The sequence below is a fragment of the Asterias rubens genome, chromosome 2 (assembly GCF_902459465.1).
Source record: "Asterias rubens chromosome 2, eAstRub1.3, whole genome shotgun sequence".
Classification (NCBI taxonomy): Eukaryota; Metazoa; Echinodermata; class Asteroidea; order Forcipulatida; family Asteriidae; genus Asterias; species Asterias rubens.
In genome coordinates, this window is record NC_047063.1 from 18,883,690 (window position 1) to 18,908,463 (window position 24,774).

Consider the following 24,774-nt stretch of genomic DNA (forward strand, 5'->3'; position numbering starts at 1 on the left):
AGATCAAGTTTTTGAAAGGGTCCAGTGGTGGTTTTGCTAATTGTATAACAACATCCTGAAATACATACGAGTTCAGTCTGAGTTTATCTGATTTAACGATGACAACTGCAGTGACGAGAACAGCGCCTGCCATCACCGGCCTCAGAGTCCAACCTTGGGGGCCACGAAATCGTTTCCGTTTCCAGACGACAACATTAAAAAATAAAATAAAACTCTAACCAAACTGTCACAATCCCCCTGCGGAAAAACTTCAATCGGAAGTGTTTAGTGCATGACATATCGAGGGTTTGTCTAAAAGAAGACGAGGAAGAAAAAAAATCGAGTGGTTTTGAGTCGATCAGCGGTCGGGCGAGCGACAACTGCAGCTCCTGCCGACCGATCGAAGCCCAGCCTCCCCGGCGGAGCCATCAAGGGGGGAGCTGCGGTGCGGCAGCCCGGCCAGGGATTTACAACCCAAGACATCCCAAACACTATTTGGATAGCCCATGCGTGCATCACTAATACAGATTAACGGACAAAATGGTTCACTGATTGTTTAACCAGCTTGAGAGCGGAAACCCTTAAGTTCGATTTATGGCGGCTGGTGTACCTGCTGGATCAGCCTCAATGCGCCATAATTTTCTCTTCTCTTTTTAGTTTCCCCTGGTTTACCTTCATTTTTCCCCGTCCCTCCTCCTCCCCTTGGATGTATTATTAGATAATAAAAAACACCCCTGTAAAAAAAAACTGTGACCCTGCTACTGGTTCGGTGTTCAAGCTTCACCAGTTCCGAGTAAAGATGAAACCGTCATTTCCCAAATTCAAAGATTCCAACGCTTGTAGGTAGGCTCATACTTCTGAAGAAAGCATAATTTTATATAAATAAAAAAAAAAACATGGTCATGGTAGTAGGCCTAAGCATATAGCACCTCATCTAGCTCCCCCCCCCTCTCCTCACGTTAATCAGAAATAAATAAAACGATTTCAACAAATTTGAATCTCCAGATGACGCTTTTGGGAGACTCATTATTTCCGTTGTCTATTGTCACGTCGCTAAAACTAAGTTGGATTTGACTTTCTTCGATGAGGCGGGAGGGGAGGGTGTCAGCGTGGGACTCCCGCTCTCTGCCCCTGCCCCTGCCCCCTAGCCCTATGGTTAATCCATTGTACCACACAAATCTGGACAGGAAACAGCATGTATACGATGTTACAAAATTAAAAAAATAAATTAGTCGCTTGAAATCCATAATGAAAACAGTTTGCACTTAACACCGACGGTATCTAACAAACTGACCAAAGCGGAGTGTTTACATAGTCCGGGATTCGGGTTACGGACACAGCCACCGCTAATTACAGTCATTAATTAAACAGATTGCTAAGAAATTCACCACTTAAATCGCAGGTTTCTTTACAACTTGCGGATGATATTGAAATTCTGAAATCAATTCACAGTTTCAGATTGATGGTAAGCTGTTTCCCACTTCCACATCTAGAGGTGAAAACGGGACAAGATTGTAGTCCCGTCTTTTTCCTGAATTATCAAGATACATATATTAAAACCAGGGCGCCCGAGCCAATCACTATAAAGCCACTTACGAGTATTTGAATTTTCGATTTTCCTGTTTCTTTTACGAGGGACCGAGTGGCAATCCCTGGGTGTCATTCATTATTCCACGGTTTGTGTTTGATGGCTTAAATCCCGGACAGGCCAAGCATGCAGCTGGCTTGGCTAAGAAGGTATTCTCAGAAAACAAGTAGACCGCAAAGATGTCTGCTAACATTGTCTCCTGTTTCAAATTATGGATAATTTTTGAATACAATCGGTTCTCACTCGACTTATATGCACATTGCTCTATTTATCAATCCCACTGAGAATAGTGAACTTCATGATATTGTAACGTCACATAGTGTTCGGTTTCGTGCATTCTTGGTACATCAATTAACAATACAATGGAAACAAGTTATCCCAATATACTATTTCAAGACACTGGACACTATTGGTAATTGTCAAAGACCACTCTTCTCACTTGCTGTATCTCAAGATATGCATAAAATAACAAACCTGTGAACATTTGAGCTCAATTGGTCGTCGAAGTGTTGAGAGATAATAATGACTGAAAAAACACCCTTGTCACACGAAGTTGTGTGTTTTCAGATGCTTGATTTCGAGACCTCAGATTCTAAACCTGAGGTCTCGAAATCAAAGTCGTGGAAAATTTACTTCTTTCTCGAAAAGGGAGCCGTTTCTCACAATGTTTCTACTATCAACCTCCCCCCATTACTCGTTACCAAGTAAGGTTTTATGTTAATAACTATTTTGAGTAGTTACCAATAGTGTCCACTGCCTTTAAGTGTAAAGCAAAAGTGTTTTTATTTCTGAAATTGGGCTCCTGCAGACTTAAATAGGCCTGCCGTACCATTGATCGATAATGTGTCGTCAATCCATAAACGGCAGGCCCTTACAGTCATCTCAAACATACGCGTTGAACGACGGATGATGCAACAGGGTTTCTGATATAAAGCTTTCTTGTTATTAATAAACATATTTTTCGATAAGAAATCGGCTTATTTACAAGGGCATGACGACCACTCCAAACTATAGGCTGCACAACCGATTTGGGCCATCGACCTCAAATTCTAAACTTGAGGTCCCGAAATCAAATTCGTGGAAAATTTACTTCTTTCTCGAAAAGGGAGCCGTTTCTCACAATGTTTCTACTATCAACTTCCCCCATTACTCGTTACCAAGTAAGATTTTATGCTAATAAGTATTTTGAGTAATTACCGATAGTGTCCACATACGCGCTGAACGACGGATAATGCAACAGGGTTTCTGATATATAGCTTTCTTGTTATTAATAAACATATTTTTCGATAAGAAATCGGCTTATTTACAAGGGCATGACGACCACTCCAAACTATAGGCTGCACAACCGATTTGGGACATCGACCCAAATCAACTGTCTCCAGGGGCACGTTACCACCTATACTCCTAGGGTTGAAACAGGGTTAGCACCCCAATTCGAATTCCATATGGATGTTAGGCATCAGCTACCATGAGACCTCAGATTTAGAATTTGAGGTCTCGAAATCAAGCATCTGAAATTACACAACTTCGTGTGACAAGGGTGTTTTTTCTTTCATTACTATCTAGCAACTTCGACGACCGATTAAAGCTCAAATGTTCACAGGTTTGTTTTTTATGCATATCTTGAGATACAGCAAGTGAGACGACTGGTCTTTGACAGTTAGCAATGGTGTCCAGTGTCTTTCAGTATCGATAAGTGTATCGATAAGTGTATCGATCTGAACTGCTAGAGCTAACCATGGCAACACTGATCGACTACTCATCTTAAGATGAATCTTAAGTGTTTTGAACAAACAATAACGGAGTCCTAGAAACAGTGGTGCGTTTATATAAGTTTGCTATAATCGTTTTCTCCAACACACTCAGTATACCTTGCCTTTAAAACAAAACTAAAATTCTCGTCGTTCCTGTGGAAGGATAAACCGATCAGTTGAGTACAAAATCGAGGAGAGGTTCGAATCGTAATGCAATCAGTTCAATCGGGAAAGCATCAAGATGCGGTGAGACGGACAGTCAAATGAGACGTAGTAATTTCATTATGCCCTGCTCGCTGCAGGGAGCGAAGGGGGGGGGGATGCAAATTCCCTCAGAGTTAAAGACACCGGCCACATTTGGTAGTTGTCAAAGACCAGTATTCTCACTTGGTGTTTCCCAACATGTGCATACAATAATAAATCTGTGAAAATCTGGGCTCAATTGGTCATTGAAGTTGTACGAAAATAAAGGAAGAAAAAGCATCCTTTTCACACAAGTTGTGTGTTTTCAGTTGCCTTGAATTCGAGACCTCAGCTGAGGTCTTGATTTCAATTCAAATATTTTAGTGAGAAACTACTTCTTTCTCAAAAACTAAGTTACTTCAGAGAGAGCCGTTTCTCACAAAGTTTCAGTGCTTCCAGATGCCTCATAAAAGGCCTCGAGGCTTAAATCTTTAAATATTGTGAGCAAAATAAAATACGTTACTTAAGAGGGAGCTGCTTCCCACAATATTTTATACTATCAGCAGTTCTCCATTGCTCGTTACCAAGTAAGTTTTTTTTTTACCATTATTTCGAGTATAATGTTGCCAAATAGCGCCCATCACTGCCTTTACGAGTGAATTACAGTTTTTACCAGGTGAGTCTGGTCGAGTCCACGCCTGGACACCTTTGGGTATTGTCAAAGAACAGAATTTTTTTTTTTTTATTGTCCACGTTAAAAAGAAAAAGAAAAGACCAGTATTCTCACTGTAATCCCAACATATGTATAAAAGAAATCTGTTAAAGTTTTACACTAAATTTGTCATCGCACTGCACGAGAAAAACAAAACAAAACAGAGTGTTCCCTTTTAAAGAGCTTATGATTGACTCTAAGGCCATGTCCCGAACAGGCGGCTACAGCTACGACTATACGGCTACGGCTAGATATCCGCGTCATCATGCGTTGAAGTATAGGACAAACACCCTTAGCAACAGTTGTAGCCGTAGCTGTAGCCGACTCGGATACGGCTACGGCTAGATGTCCGCGTCATTATGTGTTCAGGTGAAGGACAAACACCCTTAGCAACAGCCGTAGCCGTAGCTGTAGTCGACTCGAATACGGCTACGGCTAGATGTCCGCGTCATCATGTGTTCAGATGAAGGACAAACACCCTTAGCAACAGCCGTAGCCGTATAGCTGTAGCCGACTCGGATACGGCCTTTATCTTCAAAACTGAACCGACAACTGATAAGAAAGCGCCGGCCGAGTTTTTATTAGTACGGCACGTTCTTTTTGCAAATCAAGATACCGAATCGCTTTTGTCGTTTGAGAGTCAGTTAGAACCGCTTTCTCTTTTATACTCTTGCATTTATGGCGGGAACACACAGTCACTGACAATAATCTTGGTAAAGCAGGGTCGGACACGGCTTCCTTTAATATACAAGGTCCTTCACCACTCTCCGTCATCCGCATAATGTGCTTCTTAAAGGCACTGGACACCTCATTTGCTCATTGTCAAAGACCAGTATTCTCCATTGGTGCGTCCAAACATGCATAAAGAACATTGTGAACATTTGGTTTTGGCGAAGTTGCAAATTCCTTGTTGCACAAATTATGTTGAATGCTTACATGCAGATGCCTAAACAATGCTTAAATGGTGAAGTATAAATAAAATAAAAAACTAAAAAAAAAAATACTTCAGAGGGAGCCGTTTCTCACAGTGTTTCACACTATCATTAGCTCTCCATCGCTTGTTACCAAGTAATTTTTTTAAGCTAACAATTATTTTGAGTAATTACCAATAGTGTCCACTGCCAAGGCAGTGGTAACTATTGGTATTTACTAAAAATAATTATTGGCACGTAAACTAACTCGGTAATGAGCAATAGAGAGCTGTTGATAGAGAAACGGCTCCCTCTGATGTAACGTAGTTTTCGAGAAAGAAGTAAATATTTCCACGAATTTGATTTCGAGACCTCAGATTTAGAGTTTGAGGTCTCAAAAAGAACACAACTTCGTGTGACAAATGTGTTTTTTTTTCTTGCATAGTTATCTCGCAACTTCGACGACCAATTGAGCTCAAATTTTCACAGGTTTGTTATTTTATGCGTATGTTGAGATAAACTAAGTGAGAAGACTGGTCTTTGACAATTACCAATAGTGTCCAGAGCCTTTAAACAGAAAGGGTTGCGATTTCGCTTCTGACCTTCGGTGTTTACACCACTATAGCAAATTGCTTAACGGCCAAAATTGGAGAGAAAATTCTGTCCACTTTTCACTTGGATTCGGACGCGTAATAAAATTCTCAAGGTTTTTAATCATAGAAATGTTTTCCGCAACAAAACCAACGGAGAAATAATTGAAATTTAAGATTTTGTTTTGTTGATAACATACACGAGCCAAAGATTGTCAAATCAATGGTGTGATGATTTTGGTTTTAATTGAACCTGGGCTTGTGTTTCCATTTCGTGTCTGAGCTAGAAAATTTCCTTTTGAAATGGATTGTTTTAACAACAAATTTCTAAACGTGTAATATACCCATGCAGTAAGGATTCTGTATATTATCTTTAAAGATACTGGACACTATTGGTAATTGTCAAAGACCAGTCTTCTCACTTGGTGTATCTCAACATATGCATAAAATAACAAACCTGTGAAAATTTGAGCTCAATTGGTCGTCGAAATTGTGAGATAATAGTGAAAGAAAAAAACACCCTTGTCACACGAAGTTGTGTGCGTTTAGATGGTTGATTTCGAGACCCCAAGTTCTAAACCTGAGGTCTCGAAATCAAACTCGTGGAAAATTACTTCTTCTCGAAAACTACGTCACTTCAGAGGGAGCCGTTTCTCACAATGTTGTATACTATCAACCTCTCCCCGTTACTCGTCACCAAGTGAGGTTTTATGCTAATAATTATTTTGAGTAATTACCAATAGTTGTCCACTGCATTTAAAACACGTCTGGAAATTTGAACAGTATTGTTAACAAAGTATGTGAGTATTTTGTGCATATCCAGAGGCATATAACACGGGTGGGATTCGAACCCACGACATTGTCATTCTAAAGCAGATGTCTGTGAATATTTCTTTCCTTAGAACTCGGAAAAAATATTGAGCTGAGCATACAATGCTTACACAACAAAAAAATACTATATTGTAAGGGCTTAATAAACCCCTAATGTCCCCAAATCTATATGCAAATTTAACGTGTATTTTATCTGTTTCGCTGCTAACAGCATTCAGCAGACTTCACGAACAACTGCACGTCATACCATAACAAGTCAAATTATGCACAATAATCAACAGTCATGAAGGATGATGCATGACTAATGATTTCAATGTAAAAATCATGCACCAATTTCTCTGAATCTAAAGCCTTGACATTCGAAGACCTCCCGCATGTTCCAGCCACAGTTCCCCCCCCCCTCCTAGCATCACTTACCATTACGTCAAATTGGTTTTTTAACTTGCCTTTAATCTAGACATAGAAATTTCTCTCTGATGTAATTTGGCACTAATTAAGTTATGCCGCTCAATAATTGTCCGTGACTGCATCCAATAGATGTTACATAAAATTACATTATATACAGACGTCAACAGGGGTCGTTCAGTATCTAGTTTAATATTACAATGCGTTCAATGCACATCAATACCATTCTGGGTTTTTGTTGTGATGAAAAGCAAAGTGTGTAGCATAACAACCCCCAAAGTTAACAGACTTTTGTCCCCTCCCACACCAACAATTGTCACAGTTAGCACGGTACAGTACATCGATTATGTCGGTCTCTGCTTTTTGGAACAACATGTCAAAGTAAAATAGCTTGTGAGAAAACATGATTGCAACAGGCGTTAATGGGTTTCTTGGGAGTTACAGTTTTGTACTAATTTTAGAGTAAAATGTACCCTTTTAGAATACCTTATTTACTATGTTAAAGACAGTGGCCACTATTGGTAATTACTCAAAATAATTATTAGCATAAAACCTTACTTGGTAACGAGTAATGGCGAGAGGTTGATAGTTTAAAACATTGTGAGAAACGGCGCCCTCTGAAGTAATGTAGTTTTCGAGAAAGAAGTAATTTTCGAGACCTCTGAATTAAATTTTGAGGTCTCAAAATCAAGAGGATGTTTTTCTTTCATTGTTATCTCACAACTTCCCCGACAAATTGAGCTCAGTTTTTTACAGGTTTGTTTTTTTATGCACATGTTGAGAATGATGCACCAAGTGAGAAGACTGGTCTTTGACAATTACCAATAGTGTCCAGTGTCTTTAATTCGGATATTTTTTCTCGTTCTAAAACCAACGAACCATCAACAAGCGACTATAGCACTGTGACCCCAAAGCCTGAGGATACCTGTATAGGGAACGCGAAGAGGATGCTCAGTTTTAGATGTTGGAGGAAAAAACCCAAAAACATTTTGAATGAAAAACACCGCGTTATCATGATCTAACGGGGACTGAAAACCCAATCTACTTTCGAGGCAACGTATAGACGGAATTCGAACCTGGTTCCACAGCAGTGGCATAACCAGGCTGTTTTTATTAACTTGTTTTTTTTCCCCTTCATATTAGTTATTCATTTATTTGTATTTATTTATTTATGCCTCTGAATTTCCGGTTTGGTTCGAAATCTTAAGGCCATCTACCCTACTCATGTTATTATTTCTATTTATTTGATTTCATTTTTTTTAGGGTTGGGTTAAATACATAAATTGGAGGCTTTTTAAATCGAACAATTCTTTTGTGCATCTTTTTGAGCTCATTGGAGAGCAAGGGGGCGGGGGGCTGCTGTCCCCAGGTTACGTCACTGGTCAAACAGAGGTCAAAGACAGGGCAAGATATCACTGATTCAATATGGATGTGCCAGAACATTCTCAGTGTAGTTTATGGTAAATGGACAAATTTAGAAACGCAGATAACTTAATTAAGATCGAGTGAACATGCGCAGTCTCACCGTTCTTCACACAGACTGTGTGTGAGCTCTAATAATCAAGGTTGCCAAAAGGACACCAGCGAAAGAGCAAGGACACCAGCGGGAAGAGCAAACCGTTGAAAGGGCAATTCTTACTGATAGATATAAACAAAACTGCACATTTTAAGAACTAATGTGGTCTTCCATATCCTGTCAAGTTTCTGTACTCCTCCGTTGATGGATTCTGTTAAACTAAGTACAAGAGAAGTGAGATTGCTGCTGGCAAATAAAATAAACAAGAACCGCACATTTTGTTCAAGAGGCAGAAATGCCAGCCAAATAAATAAGGGTGGAAACATACACAAATTTTTGGCAAGCAGGACCCTGTGCCCGACGAACAAAACCCAAACTTTGAAAACCCTTTGAATTTATATTATCAGTTGAACTTGTGGCTCAAGTGTCACTGTGTCACTGGCACTCAGGTTGATTCTTGGCGCGAGTATTACGTTTTAATGAGTCTTAAATGGCCCATGGGTGTTTACGGGTAAACCATTCTCTAATAATCCAAGTCCACCGTCAGCCGTGTATACCAATTACAGCAGGCAGGGGCTGGCGTGGACAGTTCCCAGTAGTTCTTTTTAATTGTGTATAATGAAAGGACTATTTATATCCGTTCATTGAAAGCGCATTCACTGCGACCAAAGACCGACTGTACCTTTACCGTACACCCCGCCGTGTCTCGCCCCATGCCACCGGGAACGCACTGCACGACATTTAATCAACGCAATAATTGCAATCTTTACTGGGAAGAAGAAATAATAAGAATGTGCAATAGACATTGACAACATCAGAACAAATGTGTGGACGTTTTGATCGTCAATTTGACAGTGTTAATCAGTCTGGTTTACACAATAGTGAAGCTCGTTTTATAGGTTCCACACCCTTGAGAGAACAGTATTACCCCCCCCCCCCCCCCCCCCCATTTAGGGAACTTCATTGGCTACCAATTAGAGAACGAATCAGTTTTAAAATTTTTCTTCTTGTTTTAAAATGCTTGAACAAAACAATCCTCCTCGATACATTTCCACTTTACGGTCACATTACACTCCTCCACGATTTCTTCGGACCAAACTTGGCATGCATGGCTTGAAATTTTCCTGAGCAAACAAAGTTCTCGGTCAAAAAGCTTTCAGTTTTGTTGGGCCAATGATTTTGAACAATCTTCCTACTGTCATTGGGGAATCTGTTACCCTTTTCTGCAAGTCCCAAAGAATGACCTTTTCCCATGTTAATTTCTTTCCAGTGCGCTATAGATCTTGATGGAATAGCGCCTTATAAATTGTATTTGTTATGGTATATGTTATGTTATGTTATGGTGTGGAGTGGCCATTGCCTCGTGGAGGCAGGTTGAACTTCGTATTGAACCGCCAAACTATACTGATGCGATTTCGCTATTTGAAGTTCTGTCTGTCTCGAGTACAATTTTTTTAACTCCTGTCTAATGACGTCACGGTATGGTTAATGCAATGCAATGCAACTATATAGGTTCTAGGTGTATTTCCGACAGTTGAATGTGCAGAGACACAAATGGTTTGCCAGTACTCTGCAATCGGATATAACAAACTGTCACGTCACCAATGCTACTGTCTATTGTTTTATCGGATAGACTAGATCCGTTATGATTAGAAAATGGTACTTTTGACACTTTTTTGTTTATAATAGTAATAATAATGACTGGTGCAAATTTTCGTAAAACAGTGTAAGAAACGACTACCTCTGAAGTAATGTAGTTTTTTTAGAAAGAGGTAAATCTCACTAAAATATTTGAATTGAGTATCAGCTGAGGTCTCGACGTCAAGGCATCTGAAAGCAAACAACTTGTGCGAAAAAGGGTTGTTTTTCTGTCATTGTTCTCTCGCAACTTCGACGACCAATTGCGTTCAAATTTTCACAAGTTTGTTATTTTATGCAATTGTTGAGATACACTAAGTGAGAAGTAGACTGGTCTTTGACAATTATCCAAGGTGTCCAGAGCCTGTAATGTCAGCCTGCTATTTCAAAAATCAAAGACTGCGTTTAAGGTACGGTACTTCACATCAGTTCAACAAGTTTGTCAATGTTTAGTCACTTCACACCGTCACACGTAAACCCATAGAGCACACCCCCAATCAAAATGAAGTGTTGTCAAAATGTGAATGGGTTAAGACGTCACTTGGAATTATATAAATTGTTCTTCGTAGCATAAATATTTATTCCCAAAGGCTCCAACTTTTCAACTGTCTGAATAATTTATTGTAAGTTGACTAGTACCGGGGGGCATGTTTCACGAAAAATGATTACTTCACGTGCAAACATTACAGAGCGTTGACAAGGTCTGCTTTTAAAAGCTTTAGGGGACTGGGTTATCGGCTAAAACGCCATGCGATTTGTACTGTTGTTGGTAACGGGTTCCCTGCAAAATTCCCGCTTAGCATTTACCTACGGTACACATCCTGTTATCCAACATCTTATGTTAATAAGATCGCTGGGTCTGTGCTTGAATTTGATCGTTATTTTGTTTAATAAAATGAAACAATCACCAGAGGAAATATTTGATATGTGGTAATAATGGCGTCGAAGCGAGGTATGTGGAAAATCAGGCACAATGACGCCATTCGGCGCTTAGCTGTGCATGGCGCCTTGGCTTTGGAACGTTCACCGGCAGCGAGCCTTAAAGACAGTACGTTTGGTTTTGTTTTAATCCCATATTGAGGTAGAAGTATACTATAAAACTTTAAAACTAACATGTAAAACTTTAATTTCAAAAGGGTTGTCGCGTTTTTGAGATTATAGCCGAAAATCACCGAGCGATGTCCACGCCAAGAAGAATAATCCAGAACAGGCATACACAATCTGAGAAACCATACTGACAGAAATGCTCATCAGATTCAAATTGTTGGGCGATATAAAAACTGATATCTTTATACATAATCACTTCCGAAATTAAAGGTTTCTCAGAATGCTTTATACTATCGAAACCTGCTGTAAGGGGGGGGGGTAGGTTTCTAACCAAAAGGTTTTGATTGGCATTAAGTTTAGAGTGATTACCAAATGATTACAGTAAGAGTAGATGTTTTTCCGTCTCCTATAATCAAATTCTTGATTCAAAATTTAGGAAGTTGTACCTTTAATAAGCACGTATCTTTAATCATGCCCACTTTGCCACTGGTCGCATTCCTTGTATTAATTAGCAATGCTTGCCATTTCACCAACGAGGGGGTTCAGACTATTTTTGAACATGCAGCCTCGATATTGATTAAGATGAAGAGAAGGTCAACCACGCATGAAGTTCCATGCGGCAATTTTCCATGCGGCAATATTGGCAAGAACGTTTGCCACAGTGGTCTAGGTCATTTTCATCTATACTGAGAATGGAACTAAAATTGAAGTTAATTCACTGAAATGAATTGAAGACAGAATTGCATTTATTACACTGAACTGAATTGAATACAGTGTTGCATTTTTTAATAAAACAAAAATTGAATACAACAAAAATGCGGAGTTCATTCGGCGCCCGACGAGAAATTTTGGTAAAATTAGATAATAACTATCGGAAAAGGTCTTATAGTTTAGATTGTATTTTTTTGGCAGCAGGAAACTTGTCATTTGTTGAGTATGCATCCTTACTTCTAGCCCAAATTGAACTACACCCAATGGAAAATGGGGTTTTTAGAATTAAATTTTACCTCTTATTGTGGGTCTCATTTCTCATTAATATAGAGCATAGATCCCTTACCTTTTTAATACCCCCTTTAATTGAACATGATCCAATGGAAAATAGTTTTGATCATATTTCACCATTTATAATCTAAGCTTTGACGCCCAAATAGACACAGCTGCCTGCAACGCAACCATTTATTGGATACAAATGCAAATCTTTTATTGGATGTGCTCTCTCTCTCGCGAGAGCGGAAAGATCCAACCCCAGTCCGATGATACCACTGACAGCGAGAGAAAGTTCAACGACTTATGCTGCTGATACTCCAGGTGGGACACGCTCAACATTTGCCCCCGCCCCACATTTCACTATGCAAAAATAAATCCTGGATGATAAAAGAAATAATGTACATTGCACATCGATACGAATGACACAAAGATGAAACTGTTCATCTGAAAGCCTACAATCATAATATAGGGAGCGTATTCGATTATGTGACTGTCGAGTAGAATTTGATACATGCTTTGTTTGTATATAGGCCTACATTGTACCGTACGTCCATAGTTCTATGAACGTATGAAGCACACGTTCAGTACGCCGAGAAAGTTTGAACATGCTCAAAAACAAAAATCGCGGGCTCGACGTGTTCAAATTTTTAACAGCGTATCCCAGCGTGTTCTTAACGTAAACGGCGTATCCCCAACTTACCCCAAACTTATATCAGCGTACACCAACGTATTTTCGACATTTCGCATACGTTGGCTTACGTTCAGGCGATACGCCATGGTGTGACAGGGCCTTTAGGTGGCTACTTGTTTTGTTTTCCGCATTTCTTGTTCTCAAACAGGAGGTTGAAATTGATATGGAAGCTTCATCAGATCTTACTTGGCATTTGAATTCAAACGTCGTGTGTTAAGCCCCCCCCCCCCCAAAAAAAAAAAAAAGAAGAAGAAGTAGTGTACACGAGAAAACATTACTGTGATTTCTACTAAATGTTCGACTACGAAGCCAATTTCATGCATAATCTTTTGAGCATAATTCTCCTTAGGCCTGCGCTGTAACTGGATTTAGGAAAACATCGATGTCAATAAGGTCAATAAGTAGTTATTTGAGTACGTGCCCCATTCAAAATGAACACCCCCCCCCCCTCCCCCGTTGGTGGGAAACTGTATTCCAGTTATAACACTTTATAAATAAATATAATGAATAGGGTAGATGGCCTTAGCTTTCGATCCAATCCGGACCTTCTTCAGAGGCATAAAACAAGTACAAACAAATACATATCCATTTATAGAAAAAGAGAGGGGGAAAGGGATTAAGGAAAGGATCCAGAAAGAAGCGGGAAAATAACAGCCAATCAAAGTTTCTATTTCAGAGACAATATAAATAAATAAATATAAAAAAACGTTACAATCAAAGTCACCACCTTTTTGTTCTCACGTATTTGTTTGTTTATTTATTTATTTATTTGGGTTGTGAATGCAGCCCCGAATTCTTAGAGAACTTGTTGTGGCATGGGTTAAACTCCTGCCCAGGTAATGAGTAAATAACCTTTTCACATCACTCTTTAAAGCTGACTGAGAACAGACATACAGTGCCTTTGGTGTATTGGGTAAAACACAATTAATGTTCTTTATTTGTGATTCAAATCATGGTTTTTTTCCCCCACTAATTTCTCCCTACTCACAAAACAGACTCACATGTTTGTTATTTCAGGTATATGGTCGATCACATCACACCAACAAAATGATTATTATGTCAGCTGTATAATACCTTTAAAAGGAAGGTACACTTTTGGTAATTGTCAAAGACCAGTCTTCTCACTTGGTGTTTATCCAACATAAGCATAAAATAACAAGCCTGTGAACATTTGAGCTTAATTGGTCATCGAAATTGCGAGAAAATGATGAGAGAAAAAAACACCGTTGTTGGACGATTTTGTGTGCTTTTAGATAGGAATAAAAGACTTCTAGCTAGAAGTCTTTTTTTCGTGGCATTGTTTAACTCATTTCTCAAAAACTACAACACCTCAGCAAGTAATATTTCTAGGGAAGCTATATCTGCCATTATTATCTTCAAACCGTGTAAGTTAAATGAAAATCTGTGGATTTTGTGTTTTTTTGTCCTGCAAAAAGTAGCCAACCCTTTAATGTTAGAGGGCTATGGTATAAACAATTTAGCATAGGGGCTTTCGGGGTGCACGACCTTGATGGAGATAAACGGTTTTCTTATTTCATGTTGTTGAAAAATCAAACAAACCCCCGAGGTCTGGAAGGAATTCCTGATGCGGAAAACAAACAGATGCACTAGATGATTCTGAATTCCTCACGTTTTAAACTGGTAGCCTCCAGCAAACTCTAGTAAGATCGAACCGAAAGTGACATGGACGCGTGGTTTAAAGGCAGTGGACACTATTGGTAATTACTCAAAATAACTATCAGCATAAAACCTCATTTGGTAACGAGTAATGGGGAGAGGTTGATAGTGTTGAATATTGTGAGAAACGGCTCCCTCTGAAGTGACATAGTTTTCGAGAAAGAAGTAATTTTCCACTTCCTCACCTCGATGATAAACTGCTGTGTTGAGGTTTGATCAGGGAGTCCACAGTCCCTAAGACTTGATACATTTAAGACTTTATTTATGACTTGACTCACGTGACCTCAAGAACTTAAGACTTTGTCTGATTTTGAGATGAGACTATAGCCCTCGAAAAAAAAGAGTTTAACACTCAATTTAAGAGTTCATTGTCACTTGACATCGCAAAAGACTTCAGACTTGAGTCTTGGTTTGATCTGAGACTTTAGCCGCCGGGGACCAGGGATGTGTACCTCTGGGGATTGAGACTGGAGGTGTGGTTACCTTCCTCACATGGAATCTGATTTGGTACTCGACTCAAAGGGATGAAGACTTTAGACGTGGTTTGAGTTGATACTACATTCTAATAGGACCTATTGTCAAGATTAAACTTGAGACCTGACTTATAAGCACTTGCCCTCAAGAACTGACTGAGACTTGATTCGATTTTCGAGTCGAGACTGTATAGCTCTAACTTTGAGTTGAGACTGTATAATTTATTTGAGATCTGACTAGAACCTCAACGGATTAAGACTAGGTTTAAGACCTGCATTGGATTACTAAGATTGTGGACCTTATACTGGAACTCAGCTCAACAAGTGGAAAGTACAAAATGATCCAAAACCTCCCCTGACGAAAGATTACATAAGTTAAACTGCACTTCTTTGTCTGTAAACGTTTTATGTCACCATCAGAGAGCCGAAATACAGCCTTTACCATAAATATGCGAAGTGTTGAATGATATAGGAGCCAAACCATGACCCCTTCAACACACCAAGCAGGCCCCCGTTATTGGCTCCAATCGACGGTATATAGCAGGTCTCAGCGATGCACGGTGTTCTCGAAGGTTTGTTTATTTGTAGCGACTTGTGACTATAGTGCCAGATCTGGCTGAAAAAGAATTGCACGTCTGCCGCTCGCTGACGTCAAATTTGGCGGTTTTTGTGTTTCACGCAGACACGGTTCAACCATTGAGCTTCATGGTTCAATATTTGTACTTTGTTTGTTTATGTGAGAGGAAAAAATATCCGACCACGCAGTTTGTCTTTAAAATAGACTCACGCAAGTCTCATGAGTATGGTTCCCAAAATGTCTGAATTCGCGCGAGACTTAACGGCAGTGGACACTATTGGTAATTGTCAAAATCCAGTCTTCTCACTTAGTGTATCTCAACATGTACATAAAATAACAAACTTGTGAAAATTTGAGCTCGATTGGTCGTCGGAGTTGCGAGATAAACTATGAAAGAAAAAACACCCTTGTCACACGAAGTTGTGTACTTTCAATGCTTGATTTCGAGACCTTAAGTTCTAAACTTGAGGTCTCGAAATCAAATTCGTAGAAAATTACTTCTCTCTCGAAAACTACATCACTTCAGAGGGAACCGTTTCTCAAAAGGTTATATACTATCAACCTCTCCCTATTACTAGTAACCAATTAAGGTTTTATGCTTATAATTATTTTGAGTAAATACCAATAGTGTCCACTGCCTTTAAACAGTAAACCAAGAAGGGGTGAAGTTATACACAGTATATCCAAGTGGTTTCTTTCTATCACCCGTACTGTACTGACATGCTGAAACACGAATTGATTCATTACAAGGAACAATTACTGTTAAAATAACACAAATGTAAACATGTTGGAAAAATGTGTGTTACTTTAACACCCTTTTGTAATTTTAGATCTTTTGATATAGATATTGCATGTGACAATGGTGTAGCATTTAACACCAAGGTGTTGTAGTGTATCTATACCAGCGAATATGTTTGCTGTAGTGTTTTATTTATTTTTATTTTTATTTTTTTTATAAATGAAAATTGTTCAATGGTATCCACCTGTTAGAATATAATATCGAATATTATAATTCATAAAACCTTGGACCTCACTGACAAAAAAATGTGATATTTAAATAATCAATTTGTCTTGACAACACCTCTCTATTGTTCACTGTAATATTCACCACGTAAAGTCAATATCGAGGCACAACAGAGATTGATTCACACATTTACAGGCAGACGGTGTGTTGAAATGTTGCTGATCAAATGAGAACTGTTTTCAGGCTGGGTGCTGTACTTTTTCATAGAGCCGCTAAGCACAAAAAATTGCTTGCTTAGCATGAAATTTCTTCCGTGATAAAAACATGATTACCAACAAAATTTCCTTTTGTTGCGATTCTTTGACAGCTACAAAAAGTATACATTGACAAGTTGCTGTTAATATAAAAAAAAAACTCAAGACACTGATTTATAAATTGAATTACAGGTTGTTAAACCTACCTCCACCGTTCTTGTAGCACAAGTAAGGAAACCGCCAGACGTTGCCCAATCCGATAGCATAGCCGATACAGGCGAATATAAAGTCAATATTACGGGACCACATATCCCTCTCGCCCCCCTCCGGAATCTTGGGTGTGCTCTCCTCCGTCACCCCATCCCCCTCAGGATCAAGGCGACTCATCTCCTTGCCGTCTCCAATCATGTGGTCCACGGCGTTGCAGTTTCCATCCTTGTCGTTCATGGGGAAACTTTGTTGGTCCTCTTCCCCGTGAATCGCACCCAGGGAGTTCGGAGGTGGGTCTGCCACAATCGACATGGTTCGGCGATGTACGAATAAAACTAGATCCGCCGTACAACTTCAGAGGGGGACTTCGGAACTCTTCGACGGATGCAATTTTCTGCGAGAGAGAGAGACGGGTTAGGAATCACACCAAACAACCAGTCAGCATCGAGAGGGTCGACTGGCTTCGCACGACGGTCGAGTAGCGATGCCGTCTATTGTGTATTATGTAAACATAAAATGCCGGATTTACGACGGGTACGAAAGGTACTGGATCAAAAGTGCCTTAAAATCCGCACACCCCTGGATGTTTGTTACTATCCCCCGGCTTACAGATCAGACCACAACCGTTGTGTGTGGACAACCGCCGTGTGTGTTGCTACAAGAACCTCGACACACCTATAAGATTGAGCTAGGTTTTTTCAGGGTGGTCTTTAAAAACCCTGAAGGTCCCAAATCCACTCGGAGAGGAATCAAGCAAGCCGCTGGACGACGACTTCGCATACACACAACGCTTCGGTGCTGCTCTGCGCCTCGAATCGGCTCTCTGCGATTTACCCTCCAGCCGGAGTAGTAGAAAACGACTTCACTATCTCGAACGATGTGATTTCACAAATGTCTCTTCCCACTGAACAGTGGCGGCAAAACAGCAGTACATCTCTCATCATCCTGACCGTCAGGACTCTTGCGTATAGTCTCCCGCACGAGACGTCGGTAGTCGTTTACTGATTGGACGGGGCGAGAAACTATCGCGAGACTGAGCGTGTCGTCACAACTCATCAGCCATTGATTGTCAAACGGTGCGCTGTGCGGTGTGGTGTCTTATATCAACCATCATGTCAGGGATGGCGTGTCCTCTAAGCTCTCGGGATAAACTGTTTCAAATTGTGTTATCCCAACAGCTGGAGCTACCAGAGGTTCACTGTAACCATAGAGCTAGGGTTTAGTTATGCTGTAACCGTGCTGTAATGGACAACTTTGCAAAATGAGAGAGAGGGAGAAAAAAGAGGGAGAATAGCCATGGCTATTTATAAATGATAAGCGGATGGAGAGAGATACAAAGAAAGAAACAAACCAACTATTTGGCAGGGGGGGGCACTTTAAATTTCTTTCCATGTAGTCAAATCGCGAGGACATAATCCCCAAAAGAATCCACTTCGTGATTCGCCGACCTTGCGTCAGATTATGCAAACACACAAAAAAAAACTCCTTTGAAACATGTACCATTCATTGTGGGAACGGATTACAAAAAGTTGTAACTCAATCCTTCACCGTTGCCGTATTAATTGTTATTCACTGACAAGGTTGCTTTTAACCTTTATTTCCACCCTTATTTAGGACTAGGAAATAACGGTTTGTTTTCTTAAGGATCGGGACTGTGTACCTTTTCTCGACCTTCGAAACTTCTCGCCTGTGAAGTTAACCTTTTTTATTCTTGTCCTTTTCAATACCTCAGACGGCACTAATAATATTACATTTGAAAAGGGGAATGGCTTTTGTGCAGTTCTTACGTACGCTTGGTACAGCGACTGGTATTCTTTCAGGAGGGAGATATTTGTGGATAAGGGGCCAGAGGGCTTGGGATGTGGGCGTGTTCAACGTTTCATCTCTTGTTCGTGACATCAAGTTCAAACGGTAGGTACAAGCGGAGAACCCTAAAACCCGAGCCATTAGAGTGTACAGTAAAGTTGGAAAAAGTACAGAATCATGAATGGGAGCAATGTTCCCATCTGGTGGCATGTTTGTGCACTGGAGCGAAGAACAACATGGAACGGGAACTTCTTAAAGGCACTGGACACTATTGGTAATTGACAAAGCTGTGAAAATTCGAGATCAATTGGTCGTCGAAGTTGCGAGATAATAATGAAAGAAAAAAACACCCTTGTCACATGAAGCTGTGTGTTTTCTGATGCTTGATTTCGAGACCTCAAATTCTAAATCTGAGGTCTCGAAATCAAATTTGTGGAAAATTACTTCTTTTCCGAAAGCTACGCCACTTCAGAGGGAGCCGTTTCTCACAATGTTTTATACCATCAACCTCTCCATATTACTCGTTACCAAGTAAGATTTTATGCTAATAATTATTTTGAGTAATTACAAATAGTGTCCACTGCCTTTAAAGTAAACACAGGAGTGAAACACATGGCGAACTTCACTATAGAGGCGGATCGAATTGGATCAGATTGAATTGTGGATCAGATTGGACCTGATTGTTAGATCAGATTGGATCAGATATTGAATCAGATTGGATCAAATGATCAGATTGGACTCCCATGACATTGAATCAGATTTATTTATTTAGACATACACAATTATTACAAGTTGGACAGGGGCTGTCAAGGTTAAAACTAGAGTACAAAAACTTTCATCGACAGATGTGTGAAACCGAACCCCTGCCAATGATACAATTATAATTATATAATATAAAAAGGAGATTGCACTCAAACATGATCATTGATCATTAGATAAGATATTGGATCGATTTTATTAGATATAGGTAGGATCAGTAGGATCAGTCATATCATCAGATATTTGAGAAATTGATTAAAACATAATTGATTCGATTAGAACGAGGATTAGCTTGACAAAATTTTGATCGTTGGACGTAAGACTACATTTGGGAGTGCTAAATTCTAGACTCCTTGAACACGCAACATGTACTTTCCCAAAGAGACGTCATCAATGATGCTGGTTAATGACGTCACGTGAAAACCAGATCAATGGCAATAACAATGACTGAACATAAACATCTGAAACATTTCCTTCGCTTGTTTTTACAGTGATGTACCTCCGTTACAGCTCAACCCTGGATTCTCGACTCGACACGGATGGCCGATAAGGGCCGAAATACTTCGCCTGAAATTAGTTGTCACGCATGTTTATAACTTCCATGTAGCGTACTGCGAACGCATTCAGCGTATACACATAAACCAAGCCCCCCCCCCCCATTCCCCACCCCTCATTCCAGCTGTCCCCATCCTCGCCTTGGGGTAACGAACTAATTTGAATAATATCAAACCACGCCAGCGAGAGTCTTTCCTCGTTAATTCACGGACCCAATTAAGCGCATCAAAGAAATTTGTCTATATGTATACCAACTGGTGATTCAATTATTAGGTTTTTCACCTGAGCGGTTTTAATTGAAGAGGACGCGTCTACTAGTGGCGAGAATGAGTGAGGTGTAACCTCATTCAATTACGGCATTGATTACCTAGACAGGTGATATCAATTAAGGCATGGCCAGAATTACTCAACTATGCGCATTAAGTCATTTAATTGAGAGTTGTGTCTTCAAATGTTCAGAGGGGGGAGGGGGGAGGATGGCGGGTGCTTTGGGTGTGTTAAACGTTTCTAGACGTCACTTCAGTCGTAATATTGTATCGAGCTTTCTCGGATCGCACTGCAGTATTATCAATCATCGTGATCATGGTGCATCATTGATTCAAAGTCCGCGATGACATACTTTTAAAATTCATTATTTTTCTGTTGTTTAAGGATTTTTCTACTCTGTGAATGACATTGAGTCATCATCATGTAGACTGTGTTCATCCAGTGTAAGATGTAGCCCTCCTCAAGGCGCCATTCGTTTCTATTTCTTGCCCATGTTGTTCCTGCATACTACCCTGATTTCATCCCTCCATCTTCTTCTCTGTCTACCTCGTTTCCTTTTCCCGTCTTTGGTTGCCAATCCACAAACTTTGGTAAATGTTTACAAATGTTTTAGCTAACAAGACCACCGGATTGCAGTTTTTGTTTCTGCACTTTTATAAAAAATAAAAAGTTAACACAAATTTGCTTAGGTTCCTTCATGTCAGATGAGTTAAAGGTTTAAAGACATCGTGATTTAAAGGCAGAGACACTTTTAGTTATCACTTGGTGTATCCCTAACGTGAACAAACAAACCTGTGAAACTTGGGATTCAATGGTCATTGAAGTTGCAATAAAATAATGATCACCAGATAGAACCAATGAATGACAGCAAAACCAGAGATTGATTTTTGTTTAAACAAATTATTCCAAAACTTCAACATTATCGGAAAACAATGACTGGCAAGTATACATAACAATCTCACTTTGGCTTGTACAAACCAAAAACAACTCAACTCAAAGACTGAAACTTCAAAATCGGTATTACATAAGCTCGCACACTGCTAAAAGCAGCTCGCCAAAAAGCACCCTTGTCTGATTTCAAATTGTTTTAGGACGAACAATTACCCCCTTTAAGCCCTTTATTGATGGCTAGTAGTGTATGACTCGCGTATCTCTTTATGTTGAACGTCCGTGACCATTTAAAATGAACATCACATTTGTGTATGGCACCGGGGGAACAGCACAACCTCATTCCCTATAAAGTATCAAATTCAGCTGCGTATGAGTTAAATCTACTTATCCTTTGCACTGACCTGCATTATCACCTACCCCCACGGCTCGCAGGGTCGTGTGGGAGGGGAAAGAGGTTGTTACCAAACTCCATCACGTCGAGCCCCGTTGGGATGTGTATGTATGTGTGATCACGTGATACCCCACTGTGAAAAAAAAAACTTAAGGCATATTGCACGTTCCTCTAGTCTTGGGTCAGCAAATGTGGGTCAAAACGTCGATGAACATTGTTTTTGTTTAAAAATGTTCACACACTAAAATCATGTCCACCAGAAATCCATTCTGGGCCCTTTTCCCACAACATGGTGATTGGGTGGTGTTCCTTCATATTATGGGTTTTGGTTGAGGCATTGCACGCGAGGTATCGATTGTTTGGTTTGCAGCAACACCATTGTGTCTACTTGCCATGCAGATTTTGTTCTTTAGAGAACCGTGTCTTGCTTTATGTTAAATTACAACTGAGTAGATTTTCGGAAATCGGGAGACGTCTCAGTTCTGAAAGGGAACTGTCCTGCTTCTAACTGTTACGGGCGGAAGTAGAACATCGGCCGGGACTATCTATACTTTAGCTTTTAGTGGATCGCTATAGGGTTAACTTCAATACCGCGGAGTTCTTATAATAGGGACTTTTCGTTTTCGACGACGGATGGTTCTGCGACGGTTGTTCAGCTAAACGTTGTCGTTTTCAGCACAACGAAGATTCATTCCAAGTACTGTCGTAGAAATTGAGGGACGACCGTCCTCAAAGCCGACGCATGCGCAGATGACGCCAAATGTCATCTTTACCGTCGCAGAACCATCCGTCGTCGAAAACGAAAAGTCCCTAATATATGTCTCAACGTTTCGACTATAATGCTCTTGAAAACAGGATGAGTGAATCTAACTCGTGCTAACATTAATGGTTTACTCATCCCAGTAAGCATGGAGCAATAAACTGGGACCGAGTTTGCAGAGCTGCTTTCAAAATACCCTTACTAGGCACTCTGCTGTTTAGCATGTTTTATCGGATTTTAACTTTTATCGATTTTAACTTTGACACCTTTCAGATTTTAGCCATTTAGAAAGATTCTGCTAGAGTCGAAACGTCATGCAGGCCATTAAATATTGTTTACACTGTTTCTTTTTACTTTAAGTTCATTAGCTTTTCACCGAAGTTTGGAAAGTTGAGACCGAGACGGGAAGACGACAACAAGGAGTTTAAACCATGCACCTATAAAGAACATACAGCAGGGGAAGGTGGAGGAGGGGCGGGGTCTGGTGGGGCACTACCACCCTGTGCTCAGTCGCTGCACTACAAGCCGCCCGAGGGGAAGTGTGACCTTTGACTTGGTCAACGTAGAGTGTCCTCTCTGCATGCTCCACAGCATCTTGAGTCAAGACCCAATCACATCGTTAATATTTACATCATCTTGGCAAAGGGATTGCCCCATCGGAGTGTGCGCGACCTTTCGGCTGTTATTTGGGATGGGTTGAGGGAATGTAGGGCCCATAGCAAGCGTTTGGTGGACAGAGGTTCACTGTTATACAAGGGGATTAGGGGGATTGGATCCCAAATGCTCCCCGGGTTATTTTCTTAGGCCACGGCTGCAGCATCCTAATCCAACCATAAGGCTCCTGGGTGAGTGATGCGTTCCGTCTTCTTGGAGTAACAGGTGTCCACCACAAATAGAACTTCATCATGCTACCACCATCTTGGTCATGTTCCCTGTATCCAACAACAGTGATGCATGCTATATTCATGGTACAAAAAGTAACCAGACTAATTTTTCTTCTAGCCTCAGTTTGTTTACATTGATTTCAATGGGAGAAAAACATCGTGAAAAGGGTAGTATCATGCACCGCCATGGACGTCCATCTCACCTCCCTCACAAGTTCTTCTCCATTCGTCCAATCGATGTTAATTGCCCCTACAGTATAGATATGAGTTCTCGATGAACTACGTAAATTTCTTTCAGTTTCATTGTTTGTTTTATTTTTTATTGCGCTTTACACTGGCATACAAAATAATATACAAATAAAATTAGATAAATTAAAGATACAAAGAAACAAAATAGATTAAATTACCAAAAGCCAGTGAGTGTCAAAAGGAGGAACAGGTGTCCAGCGCGGCAACAAAGAATGTCCCCTATCCACCACCCACCCTCGGTTTAAAACATCGCTTGCGGCCCTGGCAATTGACCAATATTGCAGACGATTGGGACTCCATTTTAGGAAATCTTCATGAATAACTTGAGCTGAAAAGAAATGGTTCGTACTATGATTACTTGTCAAACGAACAGAAGCGGGAAAACAGTCGTCCAAAACAAGGCTAAAAACCACTTTAGGATAAGGGCTACAAGGAAGAAAATATAGACATGCAGAAACTCAGTGGAGCTGAAGGTAGGAATTGACATTCCTCTATAAAAGATGGAAGATCATAGGATGAAGGGAAACATGCACAAGGCAAGGAGTTCCAAAGAGATGCAGTACGAGGGAAAAACTACTGGAGTAGCTCTTTGTTCTACATCTCGGCACAGCCACAGTATAAGGATGAGAACAAGCAGAAAGCCTGGCCTCGCGCTCAAACACCCTGACAGGAGGAACAAGGTTGGATAGACTGGTGGAACATTTACCATGGAAATATCTGTAAAACAGGCAAAGGCTGGCTACAGACCTTCTGTGAGAAAGGGGTTGCAGTGTAGTTCCTAACTCTTCTCCGCCCGGACACATTTGCATATGCAGTTGTGTCCGCCCCCGTGCAAAACCGTCCTTAAAGTAAATCAAACGCCCTTGGTCGACGGAACACGTTCGCCATTTTTTCACAAGCTAACTGCATGTCATGAATGAAATGGAAAATGTTCGGCCGTTGGGTAGTCGCTGCAATCATAAAATACGTGAATATTCATGCTGCATATACGTAGGTTCAGTGCATGCACGCTCGTTTACGCGCGCACAACATGTACAGTCATGTACATGTCCGCCGGACGGTTTTTGCATAGCCCCGGACACGATTGAAAATGCAAAAGTGTCTGGAGCGGACAGTACACAAAAAGTTTACAAAAGCTTGGGTTCCTATATAGAGGTACCTTTCATTGCCTTCTACCTCTAGGACCCGGTTCGAATCTCGCCGGGTGGCGAATTTGTTTTCCCAA

General features: G+C 40.4%; 1 protein-coding gene across 1 annotated transcript in view; it reads right to left on the reverse strand.

The window, feature by feature from the left end:
• Window positions 1-18,113, reverse strand: part of LOC117306893 (sodium- and chloride-dependent GABA transporter 1-like) — a 44,475-nt gene extending 26,362 nt beyond the window's left edge. The window contains exon 1 of the mRNA XM_033791456.1: window positions 16,984-18,113. Within this exon, the coding sequence (XP_033647347.1) occupies window positions 16,984-17,299 (316 nt within the window). The 5' untranslated portion in view covers window positions 17,300-18,113. The remainder of the gene's footprint in view (window positions 1-16,983) is intronic.
• Between the last annotated feature and the right edge of the window lie 6,661 nt (window positions 18,114-24,774).